This window comes from Babylonia areolata, chromosome 11, assembly GCF_041734735.1.
Source record: "Babylonia areolata isolate BAREFJ2019XMU chromosome 11, ASM4173473v1, whole genome shotgun sequence".
Lineage (NCBI taxonomy): Eukaryota > Metazoa > Mollusca > Gastropoda > Neogastropoda > Buccinidae > Babylonia > Babylonia areolata.
Window position 1 is genome coordinate 20,481,619 of NC_134886.1, and position 15,000 is coordinate 20,496,618.

At 42.9% G+C, this 15,000-nt stretch overlaps 1 protein-coding gene across 2 annotated transcripts in view; it reads left to right on the plus strand.

Moving 5' to 3' along the window:
• LOC143287321 (voltage-gated potassium channel subunit beta-2-like) overlaps window positions 1-15,000 on the plus strand; it is a 199,512-nt gene that overhangs the window by 167,773 nt on the left and 16,739 nt on the right. For both annotated transcript variants that reach the window (XM_076595279.1, XM_076595280.1), the window contains exons 5-11: window positions 2,579-2,623; window positions 2,953-2,997; window positions 3,979-4,022; window positions 5,328-5,414; window positions 7,565-7,650; window positions 9,416-9,536; window positions 11,939-12,033. In XM_076595279.1, the coding sequence (XP_076451394.1) occupies window positions 2,579-2,623; window positions 2,953-2,997; window positions 3,979-4,022; window positions 5,328-5,414; window positions 7,565-7,650; window positions 9,416-9,536; window positions 11,939-12,033 (523 nt within the window). The remainder of the gene's footprint in view (window positions 1-2,578; window positions 2,624-2,952; window positions 2,998-3,978; window positions 4,023-5,327; window positions 5,415-7,564; window positions 7,651-9,415; window positions 9,537-11,938; window positions 12,034-15,000) is intronic.

A 15,000-nucleotide genomic window follows, 5' to 3' on the forward strand; every position in this document is an offset into this window, starting at 1 on the left:
ACACAAAGTCAACTATAAGCGTACAAAAATAAAAAAATAAAAAGGAAACGAATGATGAGCGCCCAATGGCAGCCGTCAGTCGGCTCTACCCAGGCGGGCAGCCTGTCGTGCAAATGACCCCGTGTTTGTAAAGAGCTTAGAGCTTGGTCTCCGACCGAGGATAGGCGCTATATAAGTATCTATATCAATCAATCAAGAGAGAGACAGACAGACAGACAGAGAGAGACAGAAGTTCCTTCGCTTCGCATCTTTACATCTTTGAGTTCAAACTTAAATATGCGCGCGCGCTCACGTGCTTTTATGTGAGTGTATGATTTTGTGCAGAGAAACCACCCATGGTTATTTGACACACAATTTATCTCCTGGAATGAAACTAACTGGGGGAGAGTCTTCTTTTCTACCGCACCGTGCGTGAAGGGAGGTCGTTTATCAGTTTCTATTGGCACGGTTGGCACTCTGCCTTTTTGAACGAAGACAGCGCCAACTCCCTGGGATCGAAAGACGTTAGACAAGTTACGTAGGCGGGAAACTCTGGGCTAGATTCAACGTGGGTTTAACTAACCCTCTAGCTGCTGAGCATTGGTGAGAATTGAAAATCGTGTATGTGTGTGTGTGTGTGTGTGTGTGTGTGTGTGTGTGTGTGTGTGTGTGTGTGTGTGTGTGTGTGTGTGTGTGTGTGTGTGTGTGTGCATATCAACAGTAGTGACATTGGTTTTGCCCAACAAAAGTAATGCAATCCAAAGAAGTGCAAAAACAAACAACAACAAAAAGCAGAATGATGACCGACAGATTACCCTGACTTGTCATCTCTTGTCTCATTTCATTGAGGTATAACTTGTGTTTCATACTGCCCCCATGACACAGACAAAATGGCTTAGTCATTAAAATGTTCGACTTCGAGCTCGAGTTCCCAGTGAGGCAACAGCCCTTCACTGACGATCGACCATGCTCGTCAGCAGCATTCAAGGGGTTAAAAGGGGTTAAATAATGGTTGTGAATACTTTATGGAGGCTTTCGTAACGTGGGAGAAACTTGATTGGTTCAGCTGCTTCTTGTGGACGTGGCAAAAAATGATGGACAGTCAGCAAGTAGGTCCTCACTCGTGAGGTACTCACAGAATCACTTTGGCATGGTGCCACACGGACACGGGGTCCCTGGCTGCCGAGATGGAGGATTGGTGTGTGGGGAGAGGGAGGGGGGGTCTGGGGCGGGAATGGGGGTGGGGGAAAGCGGGGGAGGGGAGGAGGACGGCGATTCCAGAGCGACCGATTCTTCACCTTGTAATCTCTCCAGAGAACGTGGTGGAAATGAGCTCTCTCACGCACAGATTTGGTGGTATGCGCACTCACTGTCTTCAGCTGGGTTAAAAAAAAAAAGAAAAAAAAGTAAAACGTCATTCAGTGTGCACAGCTTTCGCCGATGTCGTCCGAGACATGTCTGCGACGGGTGCAATTATAGCCGAGTGGTTAAAGCGTTGGACTTTCAATCTGAGGGTCCCGAGTTCGAATCTCGGTAACAGCGCCTGGTGGGTAAAGGGTGGAGATTTTTTTCCGATCTCCAAGATCAACATATGTGCAGACCTGCTAGTGCCTGAACCCCCTTCGTGTATATACGCACGCATAAGATCAAATAGGCACGTTAATGATCCTGTACTCCATGTTAGCGTTCGGTGGGTTATGGAGACAAGAACATATAGACCATGCACACTCTCTATGGTTGTCTACATGGCGGGGTAAATGTTACAGGTTCTGTCTCAGTGTGTATGTTTGCGTGCCTGAAACCTGATTGAATGACACAGGAGACGAATGATGAGCGCCCAATAGCAGCCGTTAGTCAGCTTGAGCCAAGTGGGAAGCCAGTTGTGCAAATTTTTGGGAAGTGCTTAGAGCTTGGTCGCCGACCGAAGATAGGCGGGAGGCAGGGAAAGGGTTAATGATCATTGGCTGCTGAAGACAACTTGCAACGAGCTGTTGGATCGTACACGGGTGAGACTGCTGACTGCTTGCTTGAAATGAAAGAGGAGAAGGAGGAATATCATTGCTATGAACTTAGCAATATGCTAGACAGTCTCTGTAGAGAATGATTCTGTTTTCTTTTTCTTTTCTTTTCTTTTTTTTAATTCTCTGTGTGTGTGTGTGTGTGTGTGTGTGTGTGTGTGTGTGTGTGTGTGTGTGTGCGTGCGTGCGTGTGTGTGAGTGTGTGTGCGTGTGTGCGTGCGTACTTGCGCGCGTTTGTCTGTGTCTCTGTTTGATTGTCGGATTACCTGTCGGTCACACTTTATCTCATTTATCTCTGTCTGTCTGTCTGTCTGTCTGTCTGTCTGTGTCTCTTTCTATCACTTCTCACCTTCTCTCTCTGTCTCCCACTCTCTGTCTGTTTATTTGTCTGTTTCTGTCTGTCTGTCTGTCTGTCTCTGTCTCTATTTCTCTATGAGGGGGTGGGGGGGGGGGGGATGTCTGTGTGCGTGCGTGTGTGCGTGTATATGTATATGTGCGTGCGCGCGCACGTGTGTGTGTGTGATTCCATTCATCTCACTCTTTTTTTTTCTTTTTTTTTTTTTTTTTTTGGTTTGTTTCAGGGCTGAAATTGTTCTTGGGAAGATTCTGAAAAAGAAAAATTGGCGGTAATATTGGTTTGTTCGTTTGTTTGTTTGTTTGTTTTCCTGTTGTGCGTGTGTGTGTGTGTGTGTGTGTGTGTGTGTGTGTGTGTGTGTGTGTGTGTGTGTGTGTGTGTGTGGGTTGGTGGGTGTGTGTGTGTGTGTGTGTGTGTGTGTGTGTGTGTGTGTGTGTGTGTGTGTGTGTGTGTGTGTTTGTGTCTATGTTAGTGTGTGTGTGTGTGTGTGTGTGTGTGTGTGTGTGTGTGTGAGTGTCTGACTCTGTCTTTTGGATGTTCAATAATGAAGTGTTGTCATCAGTTACATTTTCTATTGTTGACTCTGAGTTCCCTTTGCAGGAGGTCCAGTTATGTCATCTCCACAAAGATCTACTGGGGCGGAAAGTAAGATAAAGAAAGACAATACGTGTGCGTACGCGCATGTGTGTGAACGCGCGCATGTGTGTCTATGTGTGTGTGTGTGTGTGTGTGTGTGTGTGTGTGTGTGTGTGTGTGTGTGTGTGTGTTTGTTTGTTGTTTTGTTTTTTTTGTTGTTGTTGTTTTTTTTTCTGTTTTTTTTTTTGTTTTTGTTTGTGTGTGTGTGTGTGTGTGTGTGTGTGTGTGTGTGTGTGTGTGTGTGTGTGTGTGTGTGTGTGTGTGTGTGTGTGTGTCTGTCTGTCCGTGTGTGTGTGTGTGTGTGTGTGTGTGTGTGTGTGTGTGTGTGTGTGTGTGTGTTTGTGCTGAGGGAAAACGGTGGGAGAAAGGGAAAGGGAGATACATAAATAAAGATAGCGATATAGAAAATGAGAGAGAGAGAGAGACGGGAGAGAGACAGAGACAGAGAGGCAGGCAGAGACACGGAGAGAGATCGAAAATACGAACTGTGAAATCTGCTTGACTTGCCATTATGTCCTTTGATATACCTATAATTATATATATATATATATATATATATATATATATATATATATATATATATATATATATATATATATATATATATATATATACAGAGAGAGAGAGAGAGAGAGAGAGAGAGAGAGATGTAAACAAGAAACGTTGTTACACATTAAAATGATGAATGAATTGATTGATAATAGTTTTGTACGCTTATAGTTGACTTCATCAAGTTTTTGCGTCTTATACATATTATTATTAGTAGTAGTAGTTCTTTTTTTTATGTATTTATCTATTATTTATTTACTTTGTTTTTCTCAAGGCCTGACTAAGCGCGTTGGGTGACACTGCTGGTCAGGCATCTGCTTGGCAGATGTGGTGTAACGTATATGGATTTTTGTCCGAACGCAGTGACGCCTCCTTGAGCTACTGAAACTGAAACTTGAAACTGATTCACTGACTGACTGAGTGATTTATGTGTTTCTTCAGGGCAGAGACGGAGAGGGGGTTGTCAAGGAAACATATTCTGGAAGGTATTTTGTATACTGTTCGTGGTCAGTCTTGGCTGGTTTCACAATCTGGATTTAGTTAACGTACATGTTTACCAAATCTTCTCTGAGGGTCCACCTCTTGTGACGCCGGCTTACAAACAGCAGGAATTGGAGAGAAGAATTCAAGCCATGAGAACGAAGTTTGACCTTGCTTGATATACTGAACATCTGGTGCATAGTAACATCACTAGCAAAACAGGTGCACTAATATAATACATCATGAAAGAAGCACGTTTGACCCATATGAGAATTTGCTGCGGACATCAGACAAAAGAAATAATAATAATAATGGTATTTATATAGCGCTGAACCTTGTGCAGAGACAAATCAAAGCGCTTTCGCACCAGTCATTCACACGCATGCATAACTCTAAAACTGTAGAAACTAAAGACAAGGAAGAGGCAGGCAAAGGAGGCTATTTTGGGAAGAGGTGGGTTTTAAGGCCAGACTTGAAAGAGCTGAGTGTGTAGACTTGGCGAAGCGAAAGAGGAAGTTCATTCCAATTGCAAGGTTCAGAGACAGAGAAAGAACGGCGGCCAACAGTCGAGTGTTTGAATCTGGGTATGCGTAAACGGAGTGGATCCGAAGCCGATCGTAGTGAGCGAAATGGAGTGTAGAGGTGAAGGCAGCCACAGAGATAGGAAGGGGCAGTTTTGTGAATACATATATAACATACAGTGCTGATCTTGTACTTTATTCAGTGTGATACAGGGAGCCAGTGGAGATGTTGTAAAAGAGGAGTGATGTGCTCGGATATAAGAAACGAAAGCTGTGCTGGAATGGTCACGCACCAGGATTCAATGAATGGCCTGGCTGAAATGATCCTTCAGGGAACTGTTGAGGGGGAGAGGGTGGGGTGGAGTCGGGGAGGGGGGGGGAGGACAGTAAAAAAAAACCCCAAAACCCATTGCAGACATCAAAACAGAGGCGGAGACAAAGAAAAATAAAGACAGCATCTATCTATCTATCTATCTATCTTTATTTCTAATGCCTGTTTGTCTATCTGTGCATGAAGTTGTGTGCTTTGATTGTACGCGTACCTCTCTCTCTCTCTCTCTCTCTCTCTCTCTCTCTCTCTCTCTGTATATATATTATATTATATATATATATATATATTTCATTCATTCATTCATGCATTCATTCATCTATGTTCTCATTCATTTATGTACTCATCTATTAATTTATTATGTTTTTAATCACTTATGGATACATGTTCATTTATTTATCTATTCATCCATTCATTCACTCACTAATCTATCTCTCTATTTTATTTATCTCTCTATTCAGGTCTCAAAGGTTCATTAGACCGTCTACAGCTCGACTATGTGGACATTGTCTTCGCCAACAAATCGGATTCGCACACTCCCATGGAAGGTCACATACTATGTATTTGATTCACAGTGTCATTATCAGTTAATTTTGGGGGTGGGGGGTGGGGGTGAGGGGGTTCTGTGGATTTTGTTGTGGTTCTTTGTTGTTTGCTGGGGGTCTTTTTTGTTTGTTTGTTTGTTGGATTGATTGATTTGAGTCATCATCACCATCTTCAGAAATCGTTGATTTATGCACAAGACTTCCTTCAGATAATTGAATGAATGCTTGCTGTAAACAGAAAAAGATCCCACTTGACATAAGAGAGTTGTCGTTGGCTTTTATTTTCTTTTGTTTATTTTCTTTTTTTTTAAACAAAAACACTTGCAGATTATACATACATACATACATACATACATATATATATATATATATATATATATATATATATATATATATATATATATATATATATATATATATATATATATAAAGGATGGTGCAAGATTTGGGCAACACAGCTCTCCCCAAGGGAAGAAAAAAAGTAGTTCGAATTTCATGCAGAGGATTATGACGTAATTGTAGTACTGAAAATTACAATAAGTTCGCAATTGTAAAAAAAAAAAAAAAAACACAAAAAAGACACGAAATAAACAATCAATTCATCCATTTATTTGTATTTGTATTTCTCTTTATTTGTCACAACAGAAATTCGCGCTGCTCTCCCCAGGGAGAGCGCGTCGCTACACTGACAGCGCCATCCTTTTTTTTTTTTCTTTCTTTTTTTTCCCTGCGGGCAGTTTTATTTCTTTTTCCTATCGAAGTGGATTTTTCTACAAAGTTTTGCCAGGAACAACCCTTTCGTTGCCGTGGGTTCTTTTACGTGCGCTAAAAGCATGCTGCACACGGGACCTCGGTTTATCGTCTCATTCGAGTGACTAGCGTCCAGACCACCACTCATGGTCTAGTGGAGGGGGAGAAAATAATTATTAGCGGCTGTACCGTGATTCGAACCAGTGCGCTCAGATTCTCTCGCTTCCTACTACGTGGACGCGTTACCCCTAGGCCGTCACTCCACTACGGCCATGCTACAGAGTATCTGCAATTATTTCATCAGTTCGGTGGGTTGAAATTGGTTGCCGATTGTTCCTTTTCCACACAGACAGGGGAGTGCATGGTAGCAGTAAACGTCTTCAGTTGAACGTCTTGCCATTGTAAGTGATATCAACTGGAAGAAAAAAAAAAAGAAAAAAAGAAACGAAAGCTGTGCTGGAATGGTCACGCACCAGGATCCAATGATTCGCCTGGCTGAAATGATCCTTCAGGGAACTGTTCAGGGAGAGAGTGGGGGGTGTGGGGGTGTGGAGTCGTGGGGAGGGGCGAGGACAGGGGAAGGGGGAGAGAGGTTGGGGGGGGGGGGGAGTAGGATAGAAGGAGAAAAGTGAAGGGCAGTTGAGGTAGATCTGTTTGCGCGCACACGTTTTCGCGCGTCTGTATGTGTGTGTGTGTGTGTGTGTGTGTGTGTGTGTGTGTGTGTGTGTGTGTGTGTGTGTGTGTGTGTGTGTGTGTGTGTGTCTGTCTGTCTGTCTGTCTGTCTGTCTGTCTGTCTGTGTGTTTGTGTGTGGTTATGTGTGTGTATTTGTGTGTTTTTTGTTGCTGTTGTTGTTGTTTTTTCCTTTTGTGTATGAGGGATAAAGAGAAAAAGACAGAGATAACAAGAACCAGAATTAGAACAAGAACAAAATAACTTCTATTTCCAGGCATCCAGCCCTACAAAAAGGTCAGAGGTACACAATATGGTGCTCACGTAGCGACAACAAATGTAAAATACATACTAACTTAGAGAGAGAGAGAGAGAGAGAGAGAGAGAGAGAGAGAGAGAGAGAGAGAGAGAAACTCAAGGATTAAGAGAGAGAGAGAGAGAGAGAGAGAGAGAGGGACAGAGAAAGAGACAGAGACAGACAGACAGAGAGAATGAATCTTTATTTTCCAACGGTGAAGATATTAGCACTTTGGCCGACTTACGTATCTGCCGTTGTTCTAAGAGAAACACAAACATAGGCACATAGAAATGTTATTATTATCACTACATATATAATGTACATGGTTAAAAGGAGAGAGAGAGAGAGAGAGAGAGAGAGAGAGAGAGAGAGAGAGACAGTATATTGCAGTGGAAGGTGTCACTGTTAATATGTTGTTGGTTTTTTTCGTTACAGAGATCGTACGCGCTTTTACACACGTGATCAACATGGGCTGGGCCATGTACTGGGGGACGTCTCGATGGTCACCCATGGAGATCATGGTGAGTGTGTGTGTGTGTGTGTGTGTGTGTGTGTGTGTGTGTGTGTGTGTGTGTGTGTGTGTGTGTGTGTGTGTGTGTGTGTGTGTGTAACACTGTGTGTGTAACACTGTGTGTGTGTGTGTGTGTGTGTGTGTGTGTGTGTGTGTAACACTGTGTGTGTGTGTGTGTGTGTGTGTGTGTGTGTGTGTGTGTGTGTGTGTGTGTGTCTGTATCTGTGTATCTGTATGTCTATGGATGACACTGTGCATGACACTGTTTGTGTGTGTGTGTTTGTGTGTGTGTTAGTGTGTGTGTGTGTGTGTGTGTGTGTGTGTGTGTGTGTGTGTGTGTGTTGTTGTTGTTGTTGTTGTTAAACGTTTCTCAGACTCAGATTATCTCTTCTTCTCTCTGTCTCTGTCTCTGCATTCTGATGTATTATAATATGAAATGATTCTTTGCACCATCCCTTCATGAGGGACCATGACCTGTATTGAACAAAACATCCGTATCTGTCTATCCGTCTCTCTATATCTTTACCATTTCTCTCACCCTCTCTGTCTCTACAGACATTTCAGATTCTTGTCTTCGCCAATGGAAAATCCCCCCCCCCTCTCTCTCTCTCTCTCTCTTTGGCCTCGGGTTACTTAAATATCAACCTCATCAGTAGTCTACGAAAATTGTGCGTATACATACCGTTAGATAATGTTTTGTATTCCTTATGAAAAGCAAAAGAATGTTGTGAAAAGCGTAAAAGTGTAGGAGGGAGGGAACGTTCGAAGGGGTGGGGGAGGGGGGGAGCGTGTTTTCCACTTGGTGATATGAGCATGATGCTTAAGTCATTAAACCATTTGAATCTTGAATCTCTCCCTCTCTCTCTCTGTGTGTGAGAGACGCCTGTCAACAGGATTAAAAACGTAAAACGCATGGTGAACAGGAATGAGTTCTTGTCGATCACTCTCCTCTGTCTGCAATTCCATCCCTCCTTCTCTCTCTCTCTCTCTCTCTCTCTCTCTCTCTCTCTCTCTCTCTCTCTCTCTCTGAGGAAACTTTTTTTTTTCAGTTTGAAGTTAGGATTTTCCAAGGGAAACAAATCTTCAACTGTCGCTCATAAAAATATAAAATTCCTTTTAGTTTGATTGGGTGGAGGGCGGGGTGGGAGGGTGTGGGTGGGTCGGTGGTGGATGGGGTCACTTCCTCACTCTTCCACCTCATTGTGAATCTTCCTCATCACCCCTCACCTTTGCTCTCTTTCTTTGTGATGATATTTTCTTCAGATTCTCTTCATCTCTCTATTCCCTTTTTTTTCCTTCATATTTTTGTTTACAATGGTGACAATGACTGTGACGATGATGATGATGGTAACGACGACGACTGATAACAATGACTGACGATGATTGATGGTGATGACGATGATGGTAAATACGACGATGATGACGACGACGACGACGATGAAGATGATGATGGCGATAACGACGACTGACGACGATGATTGATGATGATGGTGATGATGATGATGATGATGGTGATGATGATGATGATGATGATGGTGATGATGATGGTTAAGATGATGATGATGAGGAGGATGATGATGATGGTGGTGGTGGTGGTGGTGGTGATGATGATGATGATGATGATGATGATGGTGGTGGTGGTGGTGGTGGTGGTGATGATTGTGATGATAGTTATGATGATGGTGATGATGATGGTTATGATGATGATGATGATGATGGTGATGATGATGGTGATGATGATGATGATGATGGTGGTGATGATGATGATGTTTCAGGAGGCCTACTCCGTGGCCCGCCAGTTCAACCTGATCCCCCCCAGCGCCGAGCAGGCAGAGTATCACCTGTTCCAGCGAGAGAAAGTGGAGATACAGATGCCAGAGATGTATAACAAGATCGGTCAGTCGCTCACTCGCTGTGCTGGTCTTTTTTTTTTTCTTTTCTTTTTTTTTTTTTCTTCGACTCACTTGTGTAAATAAAGTGAGTCTATGTTTTAACCCGGTGTTCGGTTGTCTGTGTGTGTGTGTGTGTGTGTGTGTGTGTGTGTGTGTGAGGCTGAAGGTAAGCTGTCCCTCCCAGGCTATCATCCCGTCAGATCGGTGTGTGTGTGTGTGTGTGTGTGTCTGTGTCTGTGTGTATGTGCGTCTGTGTGTCCGTGGTAAACTTTAACATTGCCATTTTCTCTGCAAATACTTTGTCAGTTGATACCAAATTTGGCATAAAAATAGGAAAAAGTCAGTTCTTTCCAGTCATCTTGTTTAAAACAATATTGCACCTCTGGGATGGGCACAAGAAAAATTTAAAAAATGAAGCCTAATTATATGCAAACTGCATTTACTGTTATATTTATATTTTTTTGTATTCTCTAAACTTGGCACTTTGATCTGATATTCTGACACAACAACAAGAGCAGTGATTATTATTTTTTTATTTTTGTTTTTTTTGTTGTTGTTGTTTTTGTTTTTGTTCAAACAGGAACTTCTTTTGCTGAGTATGGAAGTTTTATTTATTTTGCAAACGTTTTGTGTAGAGGGTGAAAAAAGGGAAATTACTCTGTAATTAATGCTAGGGGACTTAATTTGCTTTAAACTGATCTTTCTCATCTTAAACATTACATTTTGAAATTATACTCAATACATAAAAAGCTTGTGTGTTTTACTTTCAGTGTACAGGGCTTTCACTATGTTCATTCGCCCAAGTGGCCTTTTTTCGGAAAATACTAAAATCAATACGACGAGTGGACTTTACAGATCTGTTGGCTGAGGCCTGAAGGTCATGGGCAAAAATCAGTTGCGTACACATATTTATACACATTCAAAGCGCGTGCTCATATTCTTCGCGAACGCGAACGACGCCATTTTGTTTCAAGTTGTTGACCTGCCCGTTCAATCCTATATTCAATGGACAATACACGATAACATGTGATGGAAAGTTGGAGAAGGAGACCGTTAAATATTTATTCAGAGAAAGATTTGTGAACGCCTCATCACTTACTGGATTATGCCCCAAACTGCCATAAAAATATCCACAGAATCAGTCGGAATTCACAGTTAAAAATTGTAAACCATGCGAGTTAATACTCTTGAACTGATCACGATGAAACGAAAAAATTTCCAGTCTTGACTTTTCTCAAAATGAAGTCCTTTTCACTTCTTACGACGTTTAGAAGTACTTGTACTTGGCTCTACATGTTATTAGTTTAACAAAATACTCAATTTTCATGTCAACTTTAAAACTATAAAACTAGAATGAACATAAAAGAGAAATTGAATCGACCGTGTCATGCTACATTCCCGGCGGGTGTAACTAAACTTGTACATCTATCTAGATCTAGTGAAAACGGCTAAATGTTCCAGTGTGATTGCGGCGATAGCCATTAATTTTTTTTTTTTTTTTTTTTTTTTTTTTTTTTTTTCTCTCCTTAAAGATTTTTTTGAATGCCCAAGATACACCAAAATAATATGATTTAAACAGCGTTCTCACTGCGAATACCGCAATTGATTTATCGCCCTTTAAAAAAAAGTATGTTCAGATGTTAAATTTTAGAACGTCAGTTAAGGAGCCACGATAGTGTAGTGGATAAGACAGTTTCTTCTCACCCGAACACGCGGGGTTCGAATCTGGTTAGGACTTCTTTTTTTTTTTTTTCTTTTTTTTTTTTTAAACGCGAAGCGTTATAAAAACAAATACAGAACACATTTTAACGATTAGATTTTTTTTTTAAGTGTGTCACAAGTGAGTCTTGAAGGCCTTGCCTCTCTGGTTTGTTTTTTGTTTGGTTGGTTGGTTGGTTGGTTGGGGTTTTTTTGTTTTGTTTTGTTTTATTTTGTTTTTGTTGTTGGTTTGTTTTTGTTTTGTTTTTTTTGTTTTTGTTTTTTTGGTCACTCACTCACTTACTGATTGTCATGTTTAGTTGTAGTAGTAGTAGTAGTAGTAGTAGTAGAAGTAGTGGTAGTAGTATCATTATTATTATTATTATTATTATTATTATTATTATTATTATTATGTTTGCTATGCTTATTATGCTTTATTTTGTTGATTATGATTGTTGCTGTTGCTGTTGATGTTGTTGTTGTTTTCAAATTAAGTCGTAGAAGTTTTCTTGGTCATTTGGGGTTATTGTAATGAGTACTAACAGCAATAATGCGAAATCGGTTTTCGGAGAACAAATTATTCCACAGAGAGAAATGAAGATGTGTGTGTATGTCCGTGTGTGTGTGTGTGTGTGTGTGTGTGTGTGTGTGTGCGCGCGCGCGCGTGTCCGTGTATGTCCGTGTGTGTGTGTGTGTGTGTGTGTCCAGGTGTTGGAACGGTGGGCTGGTCTCCCCTGGCCTGTGGTATACTGAGCGGTAAATATGATGACGGGATTCCCATCTACTCCAGAGCGGCTCTCAAGGTTAGTAAGATTCTTCTGTATGTCTCTGTTACGTGGTACCAATGGATATATGATAGTCAGTCGTGTCCGACTATGACCATCAGAACAACAGAGGAGGCAACTTCTGTTCCGACTATTTGGGCTAGAATTTGATTACAGTGAAGAGTGTCTTGCCCAAGTATTTCCCCACTCTCTCGGCCAAGAGGGTTTTAGGACAGTCGGCGTTGGGATGGTTCCCAAAGGCCAACTAGCCCACAAGGCTGCAGCACTAAGAGCCAGTGCAATTTTGCCTCCTAGTTTGAGAGTCATAGTCCTACACAACAGACTATGGATAGTAAGGCTAGGAGAACAAATGATTGAATGGTAAAGCGTTGTAAACAAAGAGTAAAGAGTGGTAAAACAAAGAGTAAAGTGTGGTACATCTCTCCATTCACAATGCACTGTGTACTTATAGCTGAATCGGTAGCATTAGCAGCAGTGACTTGAAGTTGTGAATACCTTGTGAATGGAGAGGTACCATTCTTTACTATTTGTTAATCATGTGTTCACCTGGCTTGACTGTTTCTTTCATTTTTCAAAACATCGACGCAGTCATGTTTTTTGCTCTGTATTGTTTATGTGTATATTCTATGTAGCTTATTCAGGATTAAAATGGCTTTGCCAGTCTTGATTGAATAAAAACTAATTTGTGTCTGCACATTTCTACTGTCTTTGCTGCTGTGTCAAATGATCGATGTAAGGACAAGCCCGGCGCTTCCTTTTTTTTTCAAGGAAGTGTCTGTGTTTGTTTCAATGTACCTTTTATTTACCTGTGTGCTAGCTGAATCGGTAGAATAATCAGCATTGACTTGAAGTTGTGTACCTTGTGAATGGAGAGAGTTACCGCTCTTTACTGTCTGTTATGTGGTAGTTTTAAGAACCAGGAGGAAGAGTGACAGAGCGAAAGAGAAGGAGAAAAAAAGAGGGAGAGAGAGGGGGGGGTGAGGAAGAAGAGAGGCAGAAAGAGAGACAAAGGGAAAGGAGGGAGAGAGGAGGGGAAAGAGAGGGGGGGGAGAGAAAGAGAGAAGGGGGCAGAAAGGGGGGGAGAGGGGGGAGAGAGAGAAAGAGAGAGAGAAGGGGGAAAGAGAGAGGGGGAGAAAAAGAGAAGGAGAAAGAGAGAGAGGGAGAGAGAGAGAGGGGGGGGGAAGAGATATGGGTGTTGAAGAGAGAGAGGGAGCAGAGACTCAGAAAGAGAGGTGGAGGGAGAGGGGAGGAGGAGAGAGAGAGAAAGAGGGGGGGGGGGGAGAGAGAGGGTGAGAAAGGAAGGGAGGGAACAGAGACTCAGAAAGAAAGGTGGAGGGAGAGAAAGGTAGAGAGAGAGAGAGTGTGTGTGAGTGGAAGAGACCACCGGCTCCCCAAGAAACTGCTGCTCTCCCCCCTATCCCCCCCCCCCCCTTTCTGCCCCCTTCTCTCTTTCTCTCCCCCCCCCCCCTCCCCCTCTCTCTCTCTCCCCTCCTCTCTCCCTCCTTTCCCTTTGTCTCTCTGTCTGCCTCTCTTCTTCCTCAGCAAGCTGTAACACGTACCGTTGTTGCTGCTGCTGCTGCTGCTGCTGCTGCTGCTGTCAATGTATTCATTTGATAGGTTGCTGTCAGTAGTGTTACTACTGTTCTCCGTAATCGATGTTTGAGCTTTTTTTTTTTTGCTTTTTTTTTTTTTTTTGCTGCCCCGTCATCTGCACCATTTCTGTGGCATTACTCCCACGCCGCTCATTTACACGGCCACACCCGGGTTCGTCCGTCACAGTTCCAGCGTCGGCAGTCCGCAGGGAACCATCGATGTTAGGTCGCCAGTAGGCCACACACCAGAGGAGATCCTGCACTGCTGCTGAGTCAGTTCAGTGGTGTTCAGTGGTGCCTGTCGTGATTCAACGTACTTAGAATACCACCTACTAAGCCCCCTACTAACGACAATAATGGCTTAGTCGCGGAGCCAAACTGAGTGAGCGTCCCTCCCAGAGTGGAGAGCGCCACCACGTCCCTCAAACATGTTTGAGCTCTTAGATTCCGGATGAAACAGTGATGGAGAAATGTGGGAAAGAAAGTGTTTTGTTTTTTTTGTTTGGTTTTTTGTTTGTTTGTTTGGTTGGGTTTTTTTGTTTGTTTTGTTTTTGTTTTGTTTGTTTTTTTTGGTTTTTAAAGAGATTATATTAACAAAAAAAACGTAGCATGTTGGTGTCCACTGTGTGAATGTTGCTGTGTACAGGGCTACAAGTAGTATGTTGGTGTTCACTGTGTGTGAATGCTGCTGTGTACAGGGCTACAAGTGGTATGTTGGTGTCCACTATGTGAGTGTTGCTGTGTACAGGGCTACAAGTGGTATGTTGGTGTCCACTGTGTGAATGTTGCTGTGTGCAGGGCTACACGTGGTGTGTTGGTGTGCACTGTGTGAATGTTGCTGTGTGCAGGGCTACACGTGGTATGTTGGTGTCCACTGTGTGAATGTTGCTGTGTACAGGGCTACACGTGGTATGTTGGTGTCCACTGTGTGAATGTTGCTGTGTGCAGGGCTACACGTGGTGTGTTGGTGTCCACTGTGTGTGAACGTTGCTGTGTGCAGGGCTACACGTGGTGTGTTGGTGACCACTGTGTGAATGTTGCTGTGTGCAGGGCTACACGTGGTATGTTGGTGACGACTGTGTGAATGTTGCTGTGTGCAGGGCTACACGTGGTGTGTTAGTGTGCACTGTGTGAGTGTTGCTGTGTGCAGGGCTACACGTGGTGTGTTAGTGTCCACTGTGTGTGAGTGTTGCTGTGTGCAGGGCTACACGTGGTATGTTGGTTTCCACTGTGTGTCAGTGTTGCTGTGTGCAGGGCTACACGTGGTGTGTTGGTGTCCACTGTGTGTGAGTGTTGCTGTGTGCAGGGCTACATGTGGTGTGTTGGTGTGCACTGTGTGTGAGTGTTGCTGTGTGCAGGGCTACACGTGGTGTGTTGGTGACCACTGTGTGAA